Below are 27015 nucleotides of genomic sequence, written 5' to 3'. Positions count from 1 at the left end.
TGGATTCCTTGTGTCCGTCAGTCTCAATGGGCAGCGCCATAGTGTCCTACCAAGCAAAAAGGTCGACATCTATCCACAGGGCCTCCTTTAAAAAAAAATACAAATTAACTTTTTTAAATTTTAATTTGCATTTTTATATTAATAAAACCACCACCATTTCAATACAAAACTCAAGGGTATTACATACCCCACTGCGTAGGGACGGTGCTTGTCCAAATACTTTTATTTAAATAATGATGGGGTTTGGAACAATGACCCACTAGCCCTAAATCTGAGGGGGGGGAGGGGTTCCCTGCCACAACACAACTAACTAATGAAAGTCTTTGTCAGGATGTCCAAAATAAAGTTCTCCGTCCTGTGTCCAATACCTAATCTGACCCTCACACTCAGAGTTCTACAAAAGGTGCTACAGAGTTGCGACTGGCATGATACTCTAGTAGGTAAGTAGGACGCAGACTCTTATAAGACATTTTTAAACTAGTTTTCTCTACTTTGATGGGGTGTTCCCTACCTAATAAACTGGCTAAGGTGCTCATCGGTCATCTGAGTTAGTTTGGACAGTGGACAGGTTCTTGTAAGACAATTCACCTACTGAGCCTACCACTATCAGAACAACTAAGGACAGGAGAATGACTCCCTTCTCCTGGCTTTGTCTTATTGCCAACTTTGGTTCAATAGCTGATTATCATATAGTCTCTTGTGACTTCTTTGATCAAGTGATAATGTTTTCTCAATACGTGTTTATGTTGTGGTTTTTCCTTTGTATAGAGTTTCTCTGATTCTTGACTTTCTTCTTACGAGTGATTTTATCACTCTCTACTACTAGGGCTGTACTTTCCTTGCTAAGGCTTTCTTCATTTTGATTGTGACAAGTAGGATTACTCATAACGGTTATCCTTCACTTTCATTGGGTTTACTGTTATTGGCCCTCATTACGACCCAGGCGGTAAATTACCGCCTGGGTCGTACCCTTACCACCATGGCGTAAACTATGTTTACGCCATGGTGGTTGGCGGATTTACCGCCCCATTCCAAGGTGAGTGGGGCGGTAAATACCCATTTCCCATTTTACCCTTCCCCATTCCCATTTTCGCCCCATAGGGCATAATGGGAATGGGGAAAGGCGATAATTACGGCACTGTAAATTACGGTGCCGTAATTATTGCCAAAGTCCCTTTGAGGCATGGATTTTAACGGCTGCAAAAAAGCAGCCGTTAAAAGCCATCCCGCAAAGGGAACCTTGTAATCAGGCGTTAAGGGTCGGCGCCGTTTACGGCGCCGTAAACCCCTTAACGCCTGAGTCAGAATGAGGGCCATTGTCTCTTTGTCGTCTCTAAGACGGATCTGAGGTTTCTCACAATGATTCACATTCACTTCTCTGGTTTACTAGGTTATTGTCTTGACGGAGGCAAGTATCATTCCTGTAATGATCCTCACCCATTTCTCTTGCTATCTCGATTATCTTCTTTTTTTTGACTGAGGCGAGTATGAACATTTTGATAGTGATTCTCCTTTACTTAGCTGTTATCATTTGTTATTGTCTCTGTATCTTGACTTGAGACAATATGAATACTTTTGGGGGAACAGGGGGAGTGACCTCCCAACCACAAACACCCCAAAGCTATACAGAATTCACAAAGGCTTAAGGTAGGTAAAATACCCCAGCAAAACGCAGTACCTCAGCACAGAAGAAGAGTTGCAGCAGGAAGACTTCAGGATATGCAGCCAAAAAAACAGTTGATGGATTCCTTTGTCAAGGCCCAGCACTGTGGTGAGGGGACTTTTCGAACCTGAATAGTACCTCTGGAGATCCTGCAGGATGCCCACGAAGTTTCAGCGAGATTCGGAATTCAGAATACCGTGCACCGCACAATGACTCGATATCCCAGGCTATTGCAGCCCCGCAAGGTTGCAGCACGGCGTGGGATGGCTCATAATGCAGGTCTTCTTGAGTCTAGTGGGTCTCACCAGACTCTGGTTTGGGGTCCTTGTTTTTGGAGTCCCCAGGTCGATTGGATGGACGGGCTACAGCAGGCTCTGGTTACACAGGCTCTCCGGTCGCTGGAAATTGTCTCAGCTGCAGTTTCTTCGTCTTTCTTTTCGGTTTTAGTTCTAGTGGTCGACTAGCTCTTCAGGGATCCGACTTTATGCAGGAACCCAGCCAATCAAATAGCCTTGCAACATTCAAACTTGAGTGGGTAGGGGGCGGTTGGCAGTCCCTTCAGGACAGCCAGCCTTCCAGTTTGAACTGGATTCTCACGGTCAGGCTGGAAGACAAAGGGCTGCAGAGTTTTGGACTCCTCACTCACTTCCTGTCTTCACAGACACTCTGGAGCCTGGACGGGGAATCCTGTGGATTCCCACTAAAGATAAAGTTAACACAAAGGAATTTCATGTCAGGAGAAAAAACAAGAAAGGACAAGAAATGCTAAAATGGCAAAAAAAGAAGACGGTGGGCCAGTTTGGTAAAATGAGCACCCACGGGGCCCTTTACCGAGGCTGCGCAAATAGCCTGCGGTAAAGGTGCACCGAATTAATAAAAAGGTTCACTGCCACCAGCCATTAAAGGTCAGTTTGTCCTTGTAACATAAAAGTTAAACTTAAAATGAGAAACTCCACATAAGGTGGGAGTGCTGGTCTCCCCTAATAAAATGTAAAAGGATCGAAAGATCCTTTCTACCCCTGGGAACTGTAGTTCTCAGTTAAAAGGGAGCCACTAGGTCAACCCAGCAACAATAGGCACTTATTGCCAGAAAGACGATACCTTTTAAGACCCTATGGAGGGTCTTATGAGTAAAAGACTCTGCGAGTATGGACAAAGATTCCCACTCATTGAGGTATAGGGAAAAATAATCTACCAGTCCAGCAAAAAAGTTCTGGGGTTGACACCCATGGGTGCAATACGGCTGCTGAGGATTCAGCCTGTGGTAAAAATGCACAATGGTAGGAAAATTAAACCACTGCCACCAGCCATTAAAAGTAGTGAGGGTAACATAAATAATGTTACATGAGTGAGTTGGAAAAGGGGCTACTGAGTAACCCCCCCAGCACTACACATAAGATGGGGTGTGCTGGGCCTACATAGGAAAAAGGCAAGTAAAGTCAATTTCCACTTGACTACTCTTAGGAACTGTAGTTTACCCAAGAGACGTTATTTAAACATTATGAGAAATCCAAAGGACTTCTGTGACCCTGCACTGAAGGTGCTGTGTGTCACAATACAAAAGGTAGATGCCTATGGAGTTTGTCAGACTCCAAAAACAAAGGGAAACACTCCAGGATAAAAAATTAAAAGTCCTAAAGTCCGGCAAAAGAGCTGGGGTTATCCAAGGTTGAAGGGAATTCGCACAGAAATTAGAATTCTCCCTAATAGTCCTCCCTTGAGACTGTTGCTGAGAGACACCGTCAATTGTACTGCCTTTTAAAAACCAGACCAAGGAATCCGGAGGTTGGGTCCAGAGCTGTCACATTGCAGAGGAATCGACACGAACACTTTCTTCAAACCAAGGGTACTGTGGTGAAAAAGGTATTGCTTACCTGATTCTAAGAAGTAACTCCAGAGCGTTGGAATGCACATAGAGGTGTCTGGGGCAACCTCCTCTTACCTCTGACCCAAGCTGCTGCTTGTGTCCCCTTCTCAAGTCCGTTGTTAGGTCTCCTTTGTTAGTTGCTTACTTGCTGCTTCAGTAACTTTAGACACTGGAAGAAATCTGCAGGAACTCTTCATTATTTGCTGTTTGTCAAGACTTAAAGCCCTCTCAGAACTGCCTTTAGCTAGGGTTGTGTTTTTGGACTTCAAAGATTTGCCAGGCGAAGAAACCGTCTCTAGAACCATGAACTAAGCTTGTGTTGCACTAACAATTTATTTTCCTTTCTACATGTGTTTGCAGAGTAAATGCATTACTGCATGACCTGTTGAAAACCGCATGAGTGCGCAGTTAGCGATAATACAATAACCTTGTCTTTTCCCTTTCTAACGTTGCTACAAATGTAACTGTTGGTTAAGAATTGGTGCAGTCACACTGTGTGAGACTACACAACACTTATCTGCTCGGGATTAGGTAACCCACCTGTTGGTATAGGTCTGTACTACACAAGTTGGTAATGTGAATGAGCAGCCAGGCCTAGCTCAAGGGGGCTAAATGTGAGCTGTAGAGCTGTACACATGAAATCCGTAAATGCAAGTAGCCAAGTAACACTTGCACTCAGGGTTTCAGTTATTAATATTATTTAATTAATATCAATTTTTGTCTTTCAAAAGGAAATTTGTTGTAACAATGTAAATATACTTAATAATTACTTTTCAGAATCAAAACCAGTTAGTGGATTATCTTTAGATATGCGTCTTACACAATTCCTACACTTCAATCACAAGTACTGTAATGGCATTTATATATCTCCCTCGTTTACTTAGCAGATTCTGAGGTTGCAGAAAGGAAAGGTTAGGGAAGGAAAATGATTGGACAGTTTCTCGGTATATGTGAGGACAACTAAATCTTCCAATGAAATATAGATAACATCTAGATAGGCCTTTCCCAGCAGTAACAGTATACAACAAGCTACCACCTATGAGAGACAAATGGTATCAAAGTCAATGGACTAGAAGAGTCTTCAGGAGCCAGGACAGCCAAAGTGATGAGATGATGATCTTTGGCTCAATCCAAGTTCGAGCTAAACTCAGTTGAGAATAAGTCTTTCCCCATTAAATACTCCTCCATTATTGTCACTGAGAAAGTGAAAGCACTTGGCCTATTTCTAGAAGCCTCAATGGGTGCCGAAGCACTGGTCACGTATTTGCACAAAAACTGCTGGTACGATCTCCGTCTCCTCGAGTCCATCCAACCCTACTTAAGCGAGGAAAACGGTGCCACCATTGCGAGAGCAGCAATCCTGTTGAGGCTGGACTACGGGAATGCACTTATGTTAGGTGCCAGCAAGGGATGCCTAACTAAATGCCAGATTATTCTTAATAACGCCGTGAGGATAATTGAGAGGACAACAAGGAGAGAACACATCACCAAGGATAGAACAAATCTCCATTGGCTCACAGTTGAAGACTGGTTACTTTTCAAAAGCATGGCATTAGCACACAGATGCGTGTTTGGGCATGGCCCAGCTTATCTCAAAGAAAGGTTCACTCAATATATACCAACAAGATGTGTAAGATCAAAGGCCTTGGGTCTAATCAAGTGCCCGACCTTCAAACGGCCCAACAGCCTTAGTGGAGCATTTCCGGTGAGAGCAGCCCAAAACTGGAACAGATTCCCAATCGAACTAAGGCTTGTAAGTATCGGAACAGCTTTAGGAAAATGCTAAAAACGCACCCTTTTAAGTGAATAGTACTGATTTAGTCCCCCCGCCCAGTTGAGCTGACCCCTATCCTGTTTTATATGTATATCATTTGTCTTTTTGGTGTGCCCTGATGCCTGCTGGCTTCAGCGCGGTACATCATATAAATAAGTCATTTGGGACACAGTCTATGGATCTGATGTACTTCTTAGATCAAAGTCTTGCACAAAGTTAGAGTCGTTACAACAATCACTTGGAGGTTCACAAGCTGTTAAGCCTGTGAAAAGAGAGTTGATTTCAACTCTAAAAGCTAGGCCAATGCAAATCCCAACTGTGAAGAGCGCGGCTAAAAAGTCAATAAAGTAAGTACCCCAAGCCTAAACAATACCTCTGGTTCGGAGAAGCGTGGTCCAGCCTGATTTTCTTGCTACAGCGGTGTAGACCCTTGTTTCTGAGCCTCAGTTGTGGGGACAAGAGGGAGGACGTTCATAGGGCTCCTGCGCGGTACTTAAGAGGCTGTTGGCATCTACAGGCTCTTTTCAGTTCAGCAGCACTTTGCGGTTACAGCACTTGGTAAACGGCACCGTCGCGGATCTCGGATACTGGTTGGGCTTCCTTCACTCCTTGGGTCCTGCACTCTGGTGAGGGGACTCAACCTCTGGTTGTCCTGCTTCTCGAGGGTCCCTTGGAGACTCCTGGAGCTTCTAGCCAGATTTCAGACATTGCACTCTACTACGGATTTCTCGACCCCTGGCACTCTGTTCCGCAAATACAGCCAGTCCGTGAAGATGGTCCAGTGGAGTTCATCCCGGGGTTAGTTGGTCCCACTAATCCAAGGGAAGAAGTATTTTCTGGGGCATCTCTAGTCGATTTGAAGTTGGAGCTTCAGCACTGCAGCAGGGCTTCACCGGGCAGTTCAACGGTCCAGGAGGGTGCAGCAAACTTCTTTCTCTTCCAGTTTCCTTTGTTGGATGTTTCGTCCAGTGGTCAACTCATTGTTTCAAGAAGCCTCTCCTTTTATGCAGGATCCTCCCCTTCATGCACAACCTAGCTGTCACTCACACAGCAGGGTGGCTGTCCTGCAAGGACAGCCAGCCAGCTAATCGGCACTGGGTGCATTCAGGTTACCAAGGAGACTAAGGACAGGGAGTTTTGGGCACCACCCTCACTTCCTGCCCTGCCAGACACACTGGAGCCAGAGACAGTTTTCAGCACTGAAGCCTGCCAAAGGCTAACTGAACAAAAAGGTTAAACCTGGTTTGGCGCACAGAGTAAAATCCAAGAAAGACCTCACAAGCAAGAAATGGCAAAAAGAGACCAAGGCCGTTTTGACAAAATGGGCACCTATGGGTGCACTACTTCAGTTGAGGATTCAGCCTGCGGTAGCAACGCACAATGGTAGGAAAATTAAACCACTGCCACCAGCCATTTAAAGTAGTGAGGGTAACATTAGAAATGTTACATGAGTAAGTAGGAACATGGGTTACTGAGTAACAACTCAGCACTTCCACATAAAATGGGGTGTGCTGGACCTACATAGGAAAAACAGGTAAGTAAAGTCAATTTCACTTTACTATCCTTGGAAACAGTAGTTCACCCAAGAGAAGGTATGTAAATCTTATGAGAAATCCAATGGACTTCTCTGTGACACTGCACTGAAGGTGTTGTGTGTCGCAATACAAAAGAAGATGCCTATGGAGTTTGTCAGACTCCAAAAACAAAGGAAACGCAGAGTCTAAATCAGAAATACATGAGGGTGAGAAAAAGGTCTTGCTCACTCCAGGATAAAAATTATCCTCAAGTCCAGCAAAAGAGCTGGGGGTCTCTAAGGTTGAAGGGAATTGGCACAGAAATTAGAATTCTCCCTTACTACCAGGAACCTTAAACTCCAGGCCATCCAGAGCAATGCTCCTGGGGCTACCCTGAATATCCCCAGACGGGAGCATATCTCCATGGCTAGAAGAGAAGCACACTGGCTCCCTATTGGACAACAGATTATTTGCAAAATCCTGCCGATCGCACACAAACGCCTAGCCAGAACCGCCCAAGGTACCTTTTGCAGTAATTCCAAAAGTTCAGTTTGACTAGACCCACTCGGTCAATTCACATGGACAAGTTGGTGACCCCAAGATTCAGGCATAAAAGATCTTGGGGTGTGAGCTTTCCGGTCCTTGCTTTTGAGAATTGGAATGCCCTTCCCACTCCACCTCAGATTGGAACCATCGTACTGGGCATTCCGTAAGCACCTTAAAACTTTGTTGTTCATACAGGAGTTGCCTGCCTCTGGCCCCACACACCACTGTGGACTTGACTAACTCATTATTTTTCACTGTATGCACTGTTACCTGCAGAATAATGCGTCTTTTCATTGTGTCCTATTTGTATTGATTGCTGTCAACTACACCTATGTAACTAACGCCCTGATGCCGGAGTGTTGGTGCGCTGCTATAATGTTAAAATAAATACATGTTATAACTTGTCTCCCCTTTTAATTAGAAATGAAAGTGATGGAGAAGGAGAGTCTGGTGACCCTGAAAAGAAGAAATTAAAGAACCAACTTCAAGGTAGCCACCTTTTCATTGTATCTCTGGAAATTACTACAACGAAAGTTCTACCCCATCTATGTATTTGGACCTAGTGTTTTAAAATGATGTATGCTTTGTAATTAGACCTCTACACCAATACAAACTTGGCATGGGAGTTGTCTGGATCGGTGCCGAGATCAATGGATCAGGCACACACCAAACATGTAGTTAAACTTCTTATGGCTATTAACAAGGTATGTGCAAAATAAATGAACATGTCCCGAAAGAATATGCTAACAAGTGCCCTCTGACCTTTTGGAGGCAAGCAACAAAATATTCCAATAGGTGGGAGTGCTGTATCCAAAAAAGTTCTATGACTCAATAAAATTGTAATCCAAAGAAAGGTGTGTGTGTTTCGGTCTGTATAAATGTGCTTTTAGGGGGTCCTTCACTCGATTAATAGTTACCAGGTTTTGGAGATATTGCGTCACACTTCTAATCGGGACACTGCCTGGCCTAATTGTCTTTTCTCAAAAAAGTCTTTACTCTGGTCCTGATATCCATGTGATATTCCTGGGTGTGGTCCAGAGGCCAGGTGGCTGGAGGGACTTCGCTGACCTACGCTAGCCTTCACCTGACTAATAAGTCCTTCCCTGAACCCCTCCTTTTTCACCCCGCAGCTTCTCATCCCTCGTCTGGAACCCTTCTTTCCGTCTCCTTGTCTTTGGAGTTTTCGTCCTTCCTGTTTTCCCTTCTTTGCCCCTCTGAGCTTTAAATAACTTACTTCATAATATTCTTTGTCCCTTTTTGTAAACCTCCCTTTTTTTACTACCCTCTTAGCTTGCTTTCTCTAAATCGGAGGTGCCTGGAGTTTTCTACCTTGTGTTCTCAGGACTTCACCTCCTCCTGAGTGTCACCGATGGGCCCCCTTTTTAGGACAGTTTTTCTGATGTCCAACTAAGATCTTAGTAAAACCATTCAACTGAGACAGTACACGCCTCCACTCTTGCTATAAGGATGTAGCACCTAAGTATATGGTAGTGTAGACAGTGCAACCAGGCTTACCTTGGGAGGGAGAGGGGGCTGTAGCTAGGTACAAAGAAATTGTAACCTACATATGGTCCAAAGAAACATTGAGACACTATGTATTGATGTATTGTATGAATAAAGACTTTATTTAAATCCAAGTAGGCAAAGATGAATTTTGGGTAAATAAGTACGATCACATTATATATAAACATAATTATAAAAACAGAACACTATGCTTTAAAGTACAGACCAAAGCATAGATCTTGTTCAGATAACCTAACAGTAATTCTAGGGAAGTCAGACCTTATGCACATTTAGTATAGGCCTCACCTATTCATGGGGAGCTAAACCATACAAAAATGCAAAAAAGTTAGCAGGCGCCCCTCTCTATATAGAACATGGCATGATAACCTACCTGTTCAGTGTTTTTGTACCCACTGTGAGAATCTGCAGCCATTGCTTTTAGCTCACTGTACTTTTTGAAAAGGAGGAATACCCATTTGCATATCAGTATTTGTCACGCCTACAAGGGGTAAAAAGCAATGGCTGCGGACCCTCTTCTGTTTTGCTCCAGTTTTCGACTTGTCAGCAGCTTGCAGGTTCAGAGTTTTTATCAGGAACTACAACACAACCTCTGCATTCTCTCCCTGCATTTTACTGCAAGGGGCGGTTTGGTTGTCCAATCAGGACAGCCAACCCCCCCACCCCCCACTGGTAGTTGTTTACTTTCAGGCAAGGTGGAAGACACAGCGCTGCATAGTTTTGGGCTCCTCTCTTGCTTCCTGCCTTTCCAGACACTCTGGAGCCTGGACGGTGAATCCACAGGATTCCAGCCGAAGACAAAACAGCCACTGAGGTCGTTCCCGCCTAGAATGGCAGGGTGTTTGGTAAGGTTTTCATAGCAATGATGAATCTTCCTGACGTGTCAACCATAGAACATTTTGCTTTTACTGGTGGATTATTTTTCCTTATACCTTGGTGAGTGGGAACCTTTTCACACACTCACAGAATCTTTTACTCTTTTTAATGGTGTAATTTTTAAGACTCTCCATACTGTCTTTTAAAAGTTATCCTTTTTTGTTTTGGCAATGAGTGCCTATTGTTGCTGGGTTGGCAGAGGGGCTCCCCTTTTAACTTTCTCCAGCTAACTTTGAGAGAACTACAGTTCCCAAAGGTAGAAAGGATCTTTGGATCCCTTTTACATTATATTAAGTGAGGCCAGCACCCCCACCTTATGTGGAGTGCGGAGGAGATACTGAGTATCCCCTTTAATTTTCAATGTAACCTTGTTAGAAGGACAAACCTAACTTTAATGGCTGGTGGCAGTCAACCTTTTTATTAATTCAGTGCACCTTTACAGCAGGCTGTTTGCACAGCCCCATTAAATGCACCCATGGGTGCTCATTTTACCAAATTGTCCCCCGTCTTGTTTTTTCGCCATTTTGGTGTACCTTGTCATTTCTTGTTCCTTCCCCTGACATCCAGGGTGGGAAATTCCTTTGTGTAATTTTTATCTTTGGCAGGAGTCCTCTGGATTCCCCGCCTAGGCTCCAGAGTGTCTGTGAAGGCAGGAAGCTAGGGAGGAATCCAAAAGTCTGCAGCCCTTTGTCTTCCAGACTGAGTGCAATATTCCAGTTCAAACTGGGAAGCTGGCTGTCCTGAAAGGATTGCCAACCCCCCAAGTTTGAAGGTTGAAAGTCTGTTTGATTGGCTGGATTCCTGCATGAAAGTCCGAACCTGGAAGCTGAAGAGGTCCTCCAATCGCTGGAACCAAAACCGAAGAGGAAGATGAAGAAACCTTGGTTAAGGTGATTTACAGCGACAGGAGAGCCTGCTGTGTAACCGGAGCATGCTGTAGCCCTTTTTTTTCCAATCGACCTGGGGACTCTGAAAATGATGACCCATAGCCTGGTGCGACCCACTAGACACAAGAAGACCTGCATTTTGAGCCATCCCACTTCGTGCTGCGACCTTGCGGGGCTGCAATACCCTGGGACCTTGGTCCATTGTGCGGTGCACGGTCTTCCGAATTCCGAATCTCGCAGAAAATTCGTGGGTATCCTGCTGGTTTGCCAGAGGTACGAATCAAGTCTGAAAAGTCCCCTCACCTGAGTGCTGGAACTTTATATTTCTTTTTATTTATTTATTTTAGTATTTGTAGAGCGCACTACAGCCCAGAGGCAAAGAGGCGCTATAAGGAGATTTAAAGAAGGCTTGCTTGAGGGTTACAATAAGCGGCCCCATATGGTATACTTGAGTAGATTCAGTTACAGGGTTACAGACGATATACAGTCCTATTACATAGTTACAGCGGGTATACAGTGAAAGTTACAGTTAGTTACTCATATACTTTTCTAGGTAGCACGAGGCATAACAGAGCGTGTGCTAGGTGATATAGGGAGGTGCAGACCTAGACTGACAGGCTCTTTTATACAAAGAGCTGGGTTTTTAAGGCCTTGCGGAAGGCTGTGTGAGACTCAATTGATCTAATCTGAGCTGGGAGGTTGTTCCATAGGGTCGCCGCCATAGAGGGGAAGTTAGTGCCTCCTGCTCGCACTCTGCACGTGTGCGGGACAGTGATGCGATTAGCATAGGCTACTCTAGACGGTCTGGTGACTGTTTGTCTGGTAATCCTCTGTGTCAGATAAGGGGTGGCCTGATCGTGCAGACATTTATGTGTAAGGGCCAGGGTTTTGAAGACCACCCTTTCCTTGATGGGGAGCCAGTGTACCTGCCTCCTGATCCCTGAGATGTGTTCCTTTCGAGAGGTGCCAGTAGCAGCTCTTAAGGCATTATTTTGTGCAATCTGGAGTTTGGTGAGGTTTTTTTGGGAGGTTCCAATGAACAGCGCATTACAGAAGTCTGGAGCCGATAATGGCTCTGGCAATTGAGATGCAGTTTTGCTGAGATAGGAAGGGCCTGATGGCATTGATGAGTTTGGAGTGATATGCTGCGGAGGAGGCGATGGCATTGACCTGTCTGTCCATGGTGAGGCTGGGTTCTAGATATACACCCAGTGTTTTGATGGTTTGGGAGACTCTGATGGGAATATTATCCACGGTGAAAGATTGATAGTTGGCGTCAGGTTTGCCTAGTGTAGATGGGGAGCCGACAAGCAGTAGTTCGGTCTTATCACTGTTTAGACAGAGCCAGTTCTCCGCCATCCACGATTGGATGGTGGCATAGATCCTGTTGAGTGTGTCCAGGTCTGTGGTGTAGTCACCTGACAGGGGGATGAGGACCTGTGTGTCATCTGCATAGTTTGTATATGAGATGCCCAAGGAGTCCAGAATCCTGAAGAGAAGCCTCGTGAAGAGATTGTAGAGTGTGGGGGCTATGCGGGAGCCCTGTAGAACTCCGCATTTGATGGAGCTGGGCTTAGCGTTAGCGGAGTCAGAGAAGACCTTCATTACCCTCTCTTGAAGGAACGAGGAGATCCAATCGCATGCTTTGGTAGAGAAGTGGGCTGAGTTTGTGAGATGGTGGCATAGCGGTTTGTGTTCGACCAGATCGAAGGCCGCAGAGAGGTCAAGGAGCAGGAGGAGAGCTGGGTTGCCTGCATCTCTTAGGTCGTCTATTTGATTTTTTAGGTCAAGTAGTGCCGTCTCGGTACCATGTCGAGGGCGGAAGCCCGACTGGCGTAGGCCAAGGAGGTGGTTGTCTTCAATAAACTTTTGAATCTGCAGGTAGGCTGCTTTGTCCAAGATCTTTAACAGAAAAGGGACGGTTGTGATGGGACGGTAGTTCCCTGGGATGGAGGGGTCGAGAGAGGTTTTTTTAGGAGAGATTTGGCCCAAGCTTCTTTTAGAGAAGTCGGTACATGGGATGATTGGAAAGAGGCGTTGATGAAGGCAGTGATGAACGGAACCAGGGCTGGAGCGCAGTCTTTGATAATGTGGGAGGGGCAAGTATCGCCCTTGCAGTTTGAGGGCGTAATGTATTTAATGAGTGCAATGACCTCAGGTTCAGTCATGTTCGAAAATTCAAATTAAGGTATTTGACTGGGAACGTCTGGCGATTGGGCTGGAGGAGCTTTAGTGCGATCAAGTAGAGCGGATAGTGCTTTTTGGTGCGCTAGGATTTTGGAGTGTAGGGTATCTAGCTTGTGTAGCATGGCTGCTTGAATTTGGTTGCACCAGGTCTCATCTTTGGTGATGGTGGAGGGTGGTACGGATGGGGATTCCAATTCCCTGAATATAGCGAAGATTTCCTTAGTATCAGAATTGGCGTTGCTAATCCTAGTCTTATAGGAGTCTGCCTTAGCTCGTGTAGTGGCTATTTTGTAGTCTCTGGAAATGGACTTGAAGGCAGTTTTGTTTGTCTCGGAGGGGTGCTTTTTCCAAATGATATTACCCTCTAACAGGGAAGATTGTGGGACGGTAACAACATTAGAAACAGCAGGTACTTTTGTACAGTTAGAACCGGAGACATTCAACTTTGGAACAGACCAGGACATCTTTGAATGTGAAGAAATAGGAGTCAGATGGGTAGCATTCAACATTTCATTATTAGATGCATCAAAATAGTGACCCGCCCTAATAAAGCTACCCCCATCGTCCAAATGCATAGCTAAAGTAGCTGCTAAACGTTCTTCCTGAGCATCAATGGAAATACCATGAATTCCATTGAAAATACAACTATTGTCACACATAATACGTGGGATGATGCCCATTGCATTAAAAACCTCACTCCTATCCCGAGAATGAATTTGAGCATGAACAGTACTTTTCAGTACAGTAGAGTCCAAGGGGTCGAGAACTTGAGTGGTAGGGGGCTTACCCAGAGAAGCAGAGGAGATATTCAAAGGGAGAATGAGTTCTTTCGAAATTGGAGAATGAGCCTCCTCAGCAGATTTCAAAGAATCTAGAGTAGCCTCCATGGCTGACTGACTCCTGAGACCCCTACGTGTCATCCAAGAGGAAGTCTACACCGGGGACTGAGGGGCCAGTAGAACAGAAGATATCAATATAGGAAGCAGTTCTAGAGTGAACAGGGTCAAAGTGGTGACAAAGTAAACGCATTATTAATATCACAAACAAGATAAAATACTTAGTAAAAATTCACTGAATGGAAGTGGTAGCTTAGTTGAATCAAAGGATAAAAATAAACATATACTACCACTCTCATAAGATGACGTTTTAGCAAGGTTCTAAACCCAGTAGTCACGTAAATCTAGGTCCAAGGGGATGGCCACTGACGATTCGAGGGGCGACTCTCGGCGTCGGAAGGAGTACCGGGGGTCTCGAACCCAGACTGGTTCCCGTCATTTTTCCTCGTCTCAGTATTCTAGGAAGCGTTGTCACTGGTCGCCTTCCCCGTCCTCCTCGGAGGATGGAGCCGTGAGGGAAGTGGCTTGTCCGACCAAGTGCTCGGCTGCCTTCAGGGAGCGGATGTTAGCGATTTTTTCAATCGCAGGGCACAGTTCGGACTGCGCCTTCTGATGAAGCCAGCAAGGAACGGTCAAAGCACACCTTCGGGCTCGGGTCCTCGACGCGACTCATCGGGCACCTTCGATGTCCCGTTCGGACAAGACTCGGGATAGTCGCAAGAGACGTGCTTCAAGGTCTCGGTCCTCGCCTCCAGCGAGACCGCAGAAACCTGGTAAGGGCTCAATCGGGGTTGACTCAGTCAGCGAAATGTGTCCATCGGATACCGACATCGAAGCTTTGACTCCTTCCCCTCCCACCCCCCCAGCCTTCGGCACCCTCTACGCCTTTGTGGCTTTTTGCTTGAATTTTACAGATGGACATCACTGCTACTGGGAAGGCTACTTGCAAGTCTGTGAGGCCTGTGGTGGACTCCAGGCCCACTTCTTGCCCAAGGCAGGACTTTTAACTCCCTCTGGATGACATCTATGAGGAGGAGAGGTCAGATTTCGATGTTGACCCCGTTGGGCCTGATGTGGCTCCTGTATTTTCTGGAGACAGTCAATTGGAAGAGTTGAGGCAATCTCTTAATGTAGCCAGTGGTTTGGACACTTGTCTGGAGGTGGAATCTGGCAGGCCTGAGCCTGGGGCTTATGCTGATTCATCCTACAGGAGGCTCATGGCTGGGGTCACGGAGTATCTGGGCTACTCCAGTCCTCCTGAAGCTTTTGTACAAGATGATCGAACGGACATTTTGGATCAAGGTCCGTCCTCTGACCCGGTGTTACCTTTTCATCTGCCATTACAGAAAAGGGTGGCGGCTGCTTGGCAGTCCCCGGAATCTCTTCCGGGAGTTAATAAATCGTTAACCAAAAAATACTGCCCTTCCGGTAGCGACCCCAGTACCTTTCCTCTCACCCCACTCCCGAGAGTTTGGTGGTTCAGGCGGCTACGGCCACCACGAGGCAGGTAGCGTACCCTACCATCCCTCCTGATGCAGACGACAAACGCTTCGATGGTTTGGCACGCAAGGTGTTTTCTGCAGGGAGTATGGCACTGAAATCAGCCAACTCCACTTGTGCCTTGGCAAGATTTTCACACAGTCGATGGAGCTGTGTTTCTCTTGCAGCTGAGCATATTCCCGAAAGGGATGGGTTCCTTGCTCTCGTGCAAGAAGGCAAGGGTGCCATGTGTGAATCCATTCAGTCGGGTTTGGACACGGCCGACAGTGTTAACCGGTGCATGGCTGCAAGCACCGTTATACGCAGATTTGCGTGGTTGCGGAAGTCGGGTTTTGCTCCGGATGTGTAAGCCAGTCTTTTGAACATGCCCCTTGATGGCGTGCATTTGTTTGGCAGCCAGGCTTACGAGAGCCTTGAGAGTTTGCAGACCTCAAAAGCTGTGGCGAAACCTTTAAGCGCAGCTGTGCGTCAACCTCTGCCCTAGGGGACAGCAGTGGAGGGGAGATTCTTTGTGTTACTACTCTTCATTTGGTAGAACGAGAGGAGCCGCCATTCAAAGGGGTCAGCCTAAAAGTACCTGTGGTGGTCGGGGAAATAGAGGTGACAAAGCAGCTCATGCAGCTGCCTCTTTGCCTTCAGGCGCTGCCGCAGCCGCTCCTAAACAGTCATGAGGCATTGTCCCATGGTTCGCCAGTTGGGGGCAGACTGTCTCAGCATCTGGAAGAATGGCGAGCCATTACTTCAGATGCGTGGGTTCTGGATACCATAGCCCACGGCTACTGCCTTCCCGTCCTACAGCGGCCTCATGACAATCCACCAGGGAATCTCTTTGAAGCTTCCATATCTGCTCCTTGTGCAGGAAATCTTGCCCCGGCTAGAGAAAGGCGCTATTGAAATGGTGCCTGTAGCGGAGAGGAACAAGGGATGGTATTCACCATATTTTTTGATTCCAAAGAAAGACTGGGGATTGAGACCCATCCTGGACTTGCCTTGGTTGAACAAACTTCTCAGGAAGGACAAGTTCGAGATGGTCACTCTTTCTCAAGTCCTGCAGACCCTTCAACTTCAGGATTGGGTGGTGTCTCTGGACCTACAGGATGCTTACTTTTATGTGCCGATCCATCCCAAGCATAAAGTACCTGAGGTTTGCGGCTGGCGACTTGCACTTTGTTTCCGGTCCTGCCATTCAGATTGACCTCCGCCCGAGGGCCTTCACCAAGCTCATGGTGGTGGTGGCATTGTGTCTCAGGTGAGGGGGGGATTCACGTCTACCCCTCCCTGGACGACTGGCTGATCCGTGCATGTTCTCCAGAGCAAGCATTGGATCACCTCGGTCTCACCTGCCGCTCCCTCCACAAGCTGGGCTTCTCCCTCAATTTCAAGAAGTCTCATCTGACACCTTCCCAACAGCTCCAGTACATGGGGGCTGTGTTGGACACGTCCTTGGGGAAGTGCTCACCTCCCAACGTGAGGGCTCATCACATTGTGCAGATGGTGGACAAGTTTCAACATGCCCAGAGTCTCCCAGCTTTCGAATTCTTAAGGTTGCTCTGCCTCATGGCATCCTGCATTTCTCTGGTGCCAGAGGCGAGGCTGAGGATGAAATCCCTTCAATGGGTCCTCAAGATGCAGTGGTCGCAGTTCTCGGGCAAGATGTCGGATCCTGTTCAGATTCCAATCTCGGTCTCCCAGGTTCTTCTGTGGTGGTCCAACGAGGGGGAACCATCAGGTTCATCAGAAGGGGGAGCCGTTTTGGCAACCGTGACCGGAGGTGACTGTAGTGAAGGACACATCCCTCACAGTATGGGGAGCTCATGCCGAAGACTTGACTGCCAGCGGTCGATGGTCTCAGTCGGAGTCAAAACTTCAAATCAACCTGTTGGAGCTGACGGCCATCAGGCTGGCCCTGAAGGCTTTTCTGCCGTCTGTGCGGGGGAAGAGTGTCCTGATCATGATGGACAACACAGTGGCCGTGCATTACCTGAACAAAAAAGGGTGGGTAGGGTCACTCCCGTTGTGCAGAGAGGCAATGAAGCTCTGGTTCTGGGCAATCCAGCAAGGAATTTCGCTCTTGGCAGTTCATCTGGCCAGAGAGGACAATGCGGCAGCGGACGCTCTGAGCAGGCAGAGCACGATTGCTCATGAGTGGGAGTTGGCTCAGTGGGAAGATCTTCACCCTTTGGGGAACCCCAAAGTGGATCTCTTCACCACCAGTGCCAACCGGAAGTGCGAGAGATTCTGCTCAAGGGAATTTCCTCCAAGAGGTGCCTTAGGAGACACATTCGTAATGGATTGGTCATTCCCACTGCTGTATGCATTTCCTCCAGCCCCTGTCAATCCTCAAGTGTTAAGGAGGTTACGGAGGTTCGGATCCCACATGATCCTCATTGCTCCGGATTGGGCCAGGAGAGCATGGTACCCGGACCTTCTAGAAATGGGAGCCTGGGGGTCGGGGGTCAGTCAGGTTCTCCATCCAGAGGTCAGAACTCTCAACCTTCACGCTTGGTTTCTGAAAGGTTGAGGTATAAGGATTGGGATCTCCCGGATGATGTGATGGAGGTGTTGCTTTCGACCTGGAGGTCAGCAACAAAATCCCTTTGCCGTTGGCGTAAGTTTTGCGACTGGTGCAGAGGACAAAATGTTGATCGTTTTCAGTGTTCAATTCTTGTGGTTTTGTCTTTCTTACTTTCTTTGGCCCACAGGGACCTTCAAGTGGGTACCATTAAAGGTTACCTGGCGGCACTGTCTATCTTCAAGCGCTCATCTCAAGAATGTTCTTACTGTAAGATTCCTTTGATTTCCCAATTTCTTAAAGGGCTCACTAATGTGTTCCCACTGTTCCCTTTCCAGGTGCCGGTTTGGGATCTGAATTTGGTTTTGAAATTCCTGGGTGCTCCGTTTAACAGCTCGTACACTGCGTTTCGCGTGCGGCAGTGCTCCAGATAAGATTTTGAGGTGGGAGTATTTTACGCATGATTTTCCAAATTGGAGCGTAAATGCAATTTCAAGAGAGTAAAAATTAGTTTTCTCCTCTGCAAGAGAGCAAAACTTATCCAACACATACGTTATGGGTATGAACACATTTGAAAAGGATGCGTGCTTTATTGTGTTGCTCGCTTAGCTGTCACAGATTTGGTCTTTCAGTTGGAAATTCACCATCATGCATAAGAAGGCTATGCTGCTGACAAAAGAAATGCTACATTGCCATCTAGTGGTGGAAAGTATGTTTTTTTTAATGAATAAATCAAAGCGTACACGGTACGCAGTACAAAATTAAATAGTCCGTATTTGCCATATTTACATGCATAAAAGGGCAAGATACGCACGTTAACTGGTAGGCTGGCGTGCGGGTAGCCTAAGCTATTAATAGCCGCCTATGCCGCCCATGGATTTACTTTAATCATACCAGGAAATCCATTGCTGACACGACTTACTCCGCTGCACCTACCAGGAGGTAACCCCACTATATCTATCACTGTAGGGGGCCAGCAAGAGGAGCGTTCTTTTAATTGCAGCTGCAGTTCCTTTTGCGATCAGATTCCAGCTCATTGTCCCTTCTTTTTCATCCTGTATCCGAATGGCAATGCATACAAGCTTTTTGCTTTGTTTCTCCTGATGAAGACGTTATTCAATATACATTCTACGTCGAAACCGCTTGAGTCTACCCCTGAGGGATGTGATCTAGAAAACAATTTTCTTCCCAGATCCACCCTTTCGATAGATTGTTTGTTTTTAATTGGTTCTATTGCTGTATGTTAATCAATTTCTAAATATTAAAATAACCAGACGGGTTGTGAGGAATGGTTATCCCACCCCTGATTGTTAATCAATTATGTCATTTTTTAAACTATTGTTGGTCGGTTGAATGTCACTGTGTATGATGTATGGTCTGAATGCTGCACTATGAATGGTTGTTGTGATGGACTAATTTTAGCCATGTGTTATGTTTACCCATTCTGTCGTGTTATGTGATATAATGTTGTTTTCGAGGGGATTGGGTCCTCCCGACATATTCCATATCTATGACAGGTAATGTGCACAGCTGTGCTGCTTCGGAAAATCTTTGACGTCTGCATCCTGCATCGATGACGTCGATGCGCCGTCCCAGAGGACCTCCTCCGACGGCCGACGTCACCCGATGTGATAAGTAGGATGCACGACGCCCATAGCCTCAGTTCCGTTTTTTCCGCGAACGTGTTCGCTTCGTGAATCTCGGTACGCCTCGACTCGTTGGAGTTTGCTGTTTTCTATTCTCGGTTCGTTGAACCTGTTTGGTTTGTTGTGAAGACCTGCTCGTGGCGATGTCTTGCTCATCATCAACCCCGCGTCCGGGCTTCAAGAACTGCGGGGACTGTGGGTCCAAGATGTCGGTCACGGACTCGCACGATGCCTGCCTCTGGTGCCTCTGGGAGGCCCACGATACGGACGACTGTCGACTGCCAGTCGCTCATGGCAAAGGCCTTGCGGGAACGCAAGAAGAAGCTGTCGGTAGGCCGGGTGTCTAAGCCCCGGAAGTCGAGGTCTTCGGGGCTTTCGACAGATGACTCGAGGGGCGACTCTCTGCATCATCATCGGAAGTCCAGTGGGTCTCCTTCCAGGAGTCGGTCTCGCCACTCCTCCACCTCTTCGAGGCATTCCCGGAAGCGCCGGCATAGGTCGCCTTCCCCGTCCTCTTCCGAGGACTCCGCCCGTCGGCGGGTCGCTTATCCCTCCATGCAAGCGACACCGGAGGAATGGGCTTCCTTCGGGAAGCAGATGCTAGCGATTCTTGAATCGCAGGGCACTGGTCCGTCCGCACCTCCGAGTAGGTTCGGTCGGCACCAGTCGAGAGACACCGCTCGTACGCCTTTGGGCTCGGGTGGTCGGCACGGCTCGCGGGAGAGGTCCCGCTCGGACAAGGGTAGCCGTTCTCACCATGCCCATGCCAGTTCCCGGTTCTCGACGCGCTCGAGACCGTGTGATCCTGTGCCATCTTCGAAAAAGGCGTCGACGCCTGTGGCGCCGAGGTCGTCGACGATTTCTCTCGAGGCTCCGCCTCTGAGGGGGTTGTCAACACCGTCAGCGCCTAGGTTGTCGAGAGACACGCTCGGAGCTCCGGCTTCGAGGACTGTGTCGACACCGCCGATGCTGGCGGCGCTGCAGCTGACGTCGACGCCGATTCGCTCGGCGCCGACTCGTTCGGCGCCCTCGATGCCTTTCGAGGCGGTGGTGTCGGAGGGGCCCCGTGGCACGTGGTTTGCCCCTAGAAAGGCTATGGCTAAGGTCCGGCACTGCTTTGGTCCACAGAGGTCTTCCTCTCCCCGCCTGGATAACATTTCAGAGGGTGATGAAGGCTCTGATGGCAGCCTGGTTCCGATTACGTTTCCAGATGACCTTATCTCGGGTCATAGCCAATTTGATGACCTGCGGCAGTCGCTGCATGATGCCAGTGGACTGGACACCTCTCCGGAGGTGGAATTTTGCAGGCCGGAGCCTGGCTCCCATGCTGATTCTTCATATCGGCGCCTTATGTCTCGGGTTACCGAGTACTTGGGTTGGTCAGCTCCCCCAGGGGAATTCGTTCAGGATGATCTCACGGACATCCTTGATCTCGGTCCACCCACTGACCCGGTTTTGCCTTTTCATATGGCTCTGCAGAGAAGGGTGGCGGCGGCTTGGACTGCTCCGGAGAGTCTCCCGGCAGAGGGCAACTCTTTGTCGCGAATATACCATCCAGCCGGTAGCGACCCCTGCTACTTGTCTAGGCATCCCACTCCGGAGAGTTTGGTGGTGCAGGCGGCTATGGCCCCGGCAAAGCAGGCGTTGTATCCTACCATCCCTCTGGATAGGGACGACAAACGTTTTGACGGCTGGGCGAAGAAAGTGTTTTCTTCAGGGGGTATGGCGCTTCAGGCGGCCAACTCCATATGTGCCTTGTCTCGTTTCACTCACACTCTGTGGAACTGTGTTGCATTAGCGGCTGAACATATTCCCGAAGGGGGCGAACGGGATGGCTTCCTTGCTATGGTTCAGGATGGCAAGGATGCTATGTGTGAGGCCGTTCAGTTGGGTTTGGACTTGGCGGATTGTGTCAGCCGGTCCATGGCAGCGAGCACCGTAATGCGCAGGTTTGCGTGGTTGCGGAAGTCTGGGTTCGCTCCTGATGTGCAGTCCCGGCTCCTCAACATGCCCTTTGACGGTGAACACCTTTTTGGCAGCAAGGCTGACGAGAGCCTTGAGAGGTTGCAGACCTCCTAAGCTGCAGCGAAGTCGTTGGGCGCTGCAGTTCGCCAACCTCCGCCTTTTTGTCCTAGGGGACAGCAATGGAGGGGAGGTTCCTTTCGCTATTACTCGTCCTTCAGTAAAGCGAGGGGAGCTAGCAGTCAAAGAGGCCATCATAAGAGTGCCAGAGGTGGAAACAAAGGTACTCGAGGTGCCAAGGCCGCTCGGGCAGTTGCCTCTTTGCCCTCAGGCAACGCCGCAGCCGCTACCACTCAGTCATGAGGCCAGGTCCCATGGTTCGTCGGTTGGGGGAAGGCTGGCGCAGCTTCTTGTAGAGTGGCAAGTTATTACTTCGGATGTGTGGGTTCTGGAGATCATAACCCACGGCTACTGTCTTCCTTTTCGGCAGAGGCCTCACGACAATCCACCAGGGAACCTCTCTTTGAAGAGTCCGGATCTGCTCCTTGCGCAGGAAATTCAAGCCCTGCTGGAGAAAGGCGCTGTAGAACAGGTGCCTGTAGCGGAGAGGAACAAGGGATGGTATTCCCCTTATTTTTTGATTTCGAAGAAAGACGGAGGATTGAGACCCATCATGGACTTGCGTGGTTTGAACCAGCTCCTCAGGAAGGACAAGTTCAAGATGGTGACTCTTTCTCAAGTCCCCCAGGCCCTTCAACTTCAGGACTGGTTGGTGTCTCTCGACCTCAAGGATGCTTACTTCCATGTGACGATCCATCCCAAGCACAAGAAGTACCTGAGGTTCATGGTTGGCGACTCGTACTTTCAGTTTCGGGTCCTGCCGTTCGGATTGACCTCCGCCCCGAGGGTTTTCACCAAGCTCACGGTGGTGGTGGCAGCGCATCCCAGGAAAGGGGGGATTCACGTCTACCCCTACCTGGACGATTGGTTGATCAGGGGGAGCTCTCCCGAGCAAGTCCTGGATCATCTGTCCGTCACCTGCCACTCCCTTCACAGGCTGGGCTTCTCCCTCAATTTAAAGAAGTCCCATTTGACACCAACGCAGCGGCTCCAGTACATCGGAGCAGTGCTCAACACGTCCATGGGGCAGTGTTTTCCTCCTCAGGTGAGGGCTCTTCACATTCAGCAGATGGTGCACAAGTTTCAGCTTGCCCAGAAGCTCCCAGCGTCCAAGTTCTTGAGACTGCTCGGCCTCATGGCATCCTGCATTCTTCTGGTGCCAGAGGCTCGTCTGCGGATGAGATCTTTGCAGTGGGCACTCAAGCTCCAGTGGTCTCAGTCCTCAGGCAGGCTGTCGGACCCTGTTCAGGTGCCGTCCTCGGTGGCCCGGGACCTTCTGTGGTGGGCCGTCGAGGGCAATCTGATGAAGGGGGGCCCCATTTTGGCTGCCCTGGCCGGAGGTGACGATCGTGATGGACGCATCCCTCACGGGATGGGGAGCTCATGCCAACGAGTTGACAGTCAGCGGTCGTTGGTCTCTGTCGGAGTCCAGACTCCATATCAATCTGTTGGAGCTGAGGGCCGTCAGGCTAGCCCTGAAGGCTTTTCTGCTGACTCTGCGCGGAAAGAGTGTCCTGATTCTAACGGACAACACGGTGGCCATGCACTACCTCAACAAAAGGGGGGGGGGGCAGGGTCACTTCCGCTGTGCAGGGAGGCGATGCAGCTCGAGTTCTGGGCCATCCAGCAGGAAGTTTCGATCTCGGCTGTTCATCTGGCCGGAGACGACAACGAGGCGGACGCTCTGAGCAGGGAGAGCTCGATCCCTCACGTGGGAGCTGGCTCAGGAGATTCTCCTGGAGATCTTCGCCCTTTGGGGGACCCCTCAAGTGGATCTCTTCGCCTCCAGTGGATCTCTTCGCCTCCAGTGTCAACCGGAAGTGCGAAAGGTTTTGCTCGTGGGAATTTCCTCCAAAAGGAGCCTTAGGAGACGCGTTCGTGGTGGAGTGGTCATTCCCACTGCTGTACGCGTTTTCCTCCAGTCCCCGTCATCCCGCAAGTGCTGCGGAGGTTACGGAGGTTCGGTTCCCGAATGATCCTCATTGCGCGGGCGTGGGCCCGGAGGACGTGGTACCCGGACCTTCTAGACTTGTCCCTCTGCCCTCCACGTCGTCTTCCCTACCGAGACGATCTGCTCTCACGGGAGGGGGGTCAGGTTCTCCATCCAGAGGTCAGATCCCTCATCCAGAGGTCAGATCCCTCAATCTTCACGCTTGGCTTCTGAAAGGTTGAGGTATAAGGATTGGGACCTTCCTGAAGACGTGATGGAGGTGTTGCTATCGGCCAGGCGGCCGGCAACAAAGTCTCTGTACCGTTGCTGTTGGAGCAAGTTCTGCGACTGGTGCAGAGTTCAGAATGTGGATCCTTTTGAATGTGACATTCCCATGGTTCTGTCTTTTTTGCTTTCTTTGGCCCACAGGGGCTTGCAAGTGGGGACCATTAAAGGTTATCTGGCGATGCTGTCCATATTTAAGCGCTCGTCTGAAGAGTGTTCCTATTTTAAAATTACTTTAATTTCAGTTTCTGAAAGGGCTCACTAATGTGTTCCCTCCGTCACCTTTTCTGGTGCCCGGTTGGGATCTGAACCTTGTTCTTAAGTTTCTTATGGGTGCTCCGTTTGAACCTTTACATTCTTGCCCTTTGAGGCTGTTGACTCTGAAAACTGTGTTTTTGGTTGTGGTTACTTCCGCTCACAAAGTGAATGATTTACAGGCACTTTCAGTTAAGCCACCCTTCACTGTGTTTCAGAACGACAGGGTTGTCCTTAGAGTTCGTCCTTCTTTTCTTCCGAAGGTGGTTTCGGACTTTCATTTGAGCCAGAAGGTTGTTCTTCCGGCGTTCTATCCTCCTCCACATCCTGGTAAGGAAGGGGAGAGGCTCCATAGGCTTGATCCTAGGAGAGCGTTGAGCTTTTATATTTCGCGCATGTCCCGGGTCAGAGTGGACGATCAACTTTTCATTGGTTACGCTGGAAAGCGTTTGGGACAAGCTGTGACGAAACAGACTTTGTCTCATTGGATTATTTTAGCTATCTCCGAGTGTTACCGCTTGGCGGATAAGGACCCTCCGGCTGGCTTGCGGGCCCATTCTACCAGGGGAGTGGCTGCGTCTACTGCCCTGCAGAGGGGAGTTCCTATTCGTCACATCTGTGATGCAGCCACCTGGGCTTCAGTACATACTTTTGTACGTCACTACTCCCTCGATTCCATCAGAGGGCAAGATCTGGCCTTTGGCAAGGCAGCTCTCTATTCTGCAATTTGACTGGGCATGCTAAATTTGTATTCTAATTCTTTCCCACCTCCTTGCTTGGTACTGCTTTGGGAGTCTGTCATAGATATGGAATACGTCGGAGGACCCAATCCCCTCGAAGAACAAGTTACTTTCTTACCTGGTAACGTTCTTTCGATGGGATGGTCCGACGACGTATTCCATATCGCTCCCTCCCTGCCTTCCCCGCTGCAGAATTTCTTTTGCGATTGCAGCTTGCGTTCCGCAAGGCCTTGTGTGTCTGACTGGCAGAAAACTAGTGGCACACGTTCTGGGAATAAACTATAACTGAGGCTATGGGCGTTGTGCGTCCTACTTATCACATCGGGTGACGTCGGCCGTCGGAAGAGGTCCTCGAGGACGGCGCATCAACGTCATCGACGCAGGACGCAGACGCCAAAGATTTTCCAAAGCAGCACAGCTGTGGACATTACCTGTCATAGATATGGAATACATCGTCGGACCATCCCATCGAAAGAACGTTACCAGGTAAGAAAGTAACTTGTTCTTCTTAAGTAATAGGTCATTAATTGACTTTTTTTGAATATTCTCTGTATCATGGCGAATACAATTTGATACACTTTTGCAAGCAACCCAGTTTTGCTCTCTGGACATTTTTTTAGATTCTTGGGTGCTCCGTTTGAACCTTTGCACTCTAGCCCTTTGAGATTGTCTTTCAAGACTGTGTTCTTGATTGCGGCTACTTCCGCTCGCTGAGTGAGTAAATTGCAGGCACTTTCATCTAAGCCACCCTTTACTGTGTTTCACAAGGATAGGGTTGAAAGAGGGTACATCCTTCCTTTCTACCTGGTAGTGTCTTTAATTTAAGCTAAAATGTGGTTCTTCCGTCTTTCTATCCCCCTTAACCTGGTAAGGAAAAGGAGCAACTCCATAGGTTGGACCCTAGGAGAGCTCTGAGCTTTTATATTTCTAGGATCTCCAGGGTCAGAGTGGACGGTCAACTCTTTGTGGGATATGCTGGACACTGATTGGGCCAGGCTGTTAACAGACTTTGTCCAGGTGGATTATCCTCACCATTACTGAATGTTACCGATTGGCTGTTAGGACCCTCTTGAAGGGTTGCGAGCTCATTCCACTAGCGGCGTGGCTACTTCCACAGCCCTACAACGGGGTGTTCCTATTAGGAATGTTTTTGATGCAGCCACATGGGCTTCTATCCACACCTTTGTTAAACATTATTCCCTGAATACGATCCATGGTCAAGATATGGCCTTTGGTAAGGTGGTTCTTTATTCCGCCATCTGATTGGGTACTCTAAATTCTTTTCCCTCCTCCATTTTCTGGTACTGCTTTGGGAGTCTGTCAAAGATGTGGAATACGTTGGAGGACACAATCCATTCGAAGAACATGTTACTTACCAACTGGTAACGTTCTTTCGATTGGATGTTCCTCCAACGTATTCCACATTGCCCTACCAGCATGCCCCTCTGGAGCAGTTGGTTTAACTGTAGCTTAGCCTTCTACAATGATTGGAAGTAAAGGTTTGAGATGCTTTGGGAAGAGGACTTGAATGCAAATGTTGAAGGCTTCCCTCCATCATTAAAAGCATTAGGCAAATGCATAACCAGCTTCAATTTCGAAACTTACTTTCCCCAAAAGATGGCTATAACTCTCCTTTTTTCTTTTATCTATTTTGGACAGAAGTGTTGCTTGTTTTGCTAAGCTTTCCGTTTATTTTACTCCGTAGGTGCCATTGTTATGGAGAAGCCCAATATCAAGTGGAATGATGTTGCAGGTCTTGAGGGAGCCAAAGAAGCACTTAAAGAGGCTGTGATTTTGCCTATTAAATTTCCACATTTGTTTACTGGTAAGATTACACTGTATCTTTTTTGCCATAATTTTACTATGGATCTATAAGGAATGCTTTTTTTTTTTTTATAGCAGTAAATCCATGTATAAATTGATTTATGTTCAAGTAATTAACCTCCAGACCAGTCTCACCGCACTTAATTAGACCGTCTTGGTGCATTTGAGAGTCACTTCCCGGCAGGTGCTGAAATAATGCTGGAGATATAAAGTTATAGTGATCAAGAAATCTTGATTTGGAAAAACCAGAAGCAGAAGGTGGCTGTAGCAAGGTGATGGTCGGCCCAGGGGATTTGAAATGTTACGCTCAAAAGGCCATACCCACTGCGAAAGCAATATGGAGCAGATGTGTGGCATTTTAAAAATGTAATTCATACAGAACTGTACAATTTACTTTTTGGTGTTCCAAACTCAAGAAATCGTATTTATTTGTGAATTGCTCATATCCGTTTGATTGGTTCACAGCAGGGAAGCTCCTAGTATGGCTATGATTGTGGACTTGCATCTGCTTTATGGGTAAACCTGGTTGTTATGTTATGTTAGTTGAATATATAGAGCGCACGGTCGCCG

General features: G+C 48.1%; 1 protein-coding gene across 1 annotated transcript in view; it reads left to right on the top strand.

The window, feature by feature from the left end:
- The window catches only part of VPS4B (vacuolar protein sorting 4 homolog B), a 582532-nt gene that overhangs the window by 117130 nt on the left and 438387 nt on the right, over positions 1-27015 (top strand). The window contains exons 4-5 of the mRNA XM_069613692.1: positions 7786-7853; positions 26327-26446. Coding sequence (XP_069469793.1) covers positions 7786-7853; positions 26327-26446 — 188 coding nt within the window. The remainder of the gene's footprint in view (positions 1-7785; positions 7854-26326; positions 26447-27015) is intronic.

This window comes from Ambystoma mexicanum, chromosome 5p (genome assembly GCF_040938575.1).
Source record: "Ambystoma mexicanum isolate Mex_15411 chromosome 5p, UKY_AmexF1_1, whole genome shotgun sequence".
Classification (NCBI taxonomy): domain Eukaryota; kingdom Metazoa; phylum Chordata; class Amphibia; order Caudata; family Ambystomatidae; genus Ambystoma; species Ambystoma mexicanum.
The sequence above is the reverse complement of the archived record's forward strand: the minus strand, read 5'-3'. Positions and strand labels throughout refer to the sequence as shown.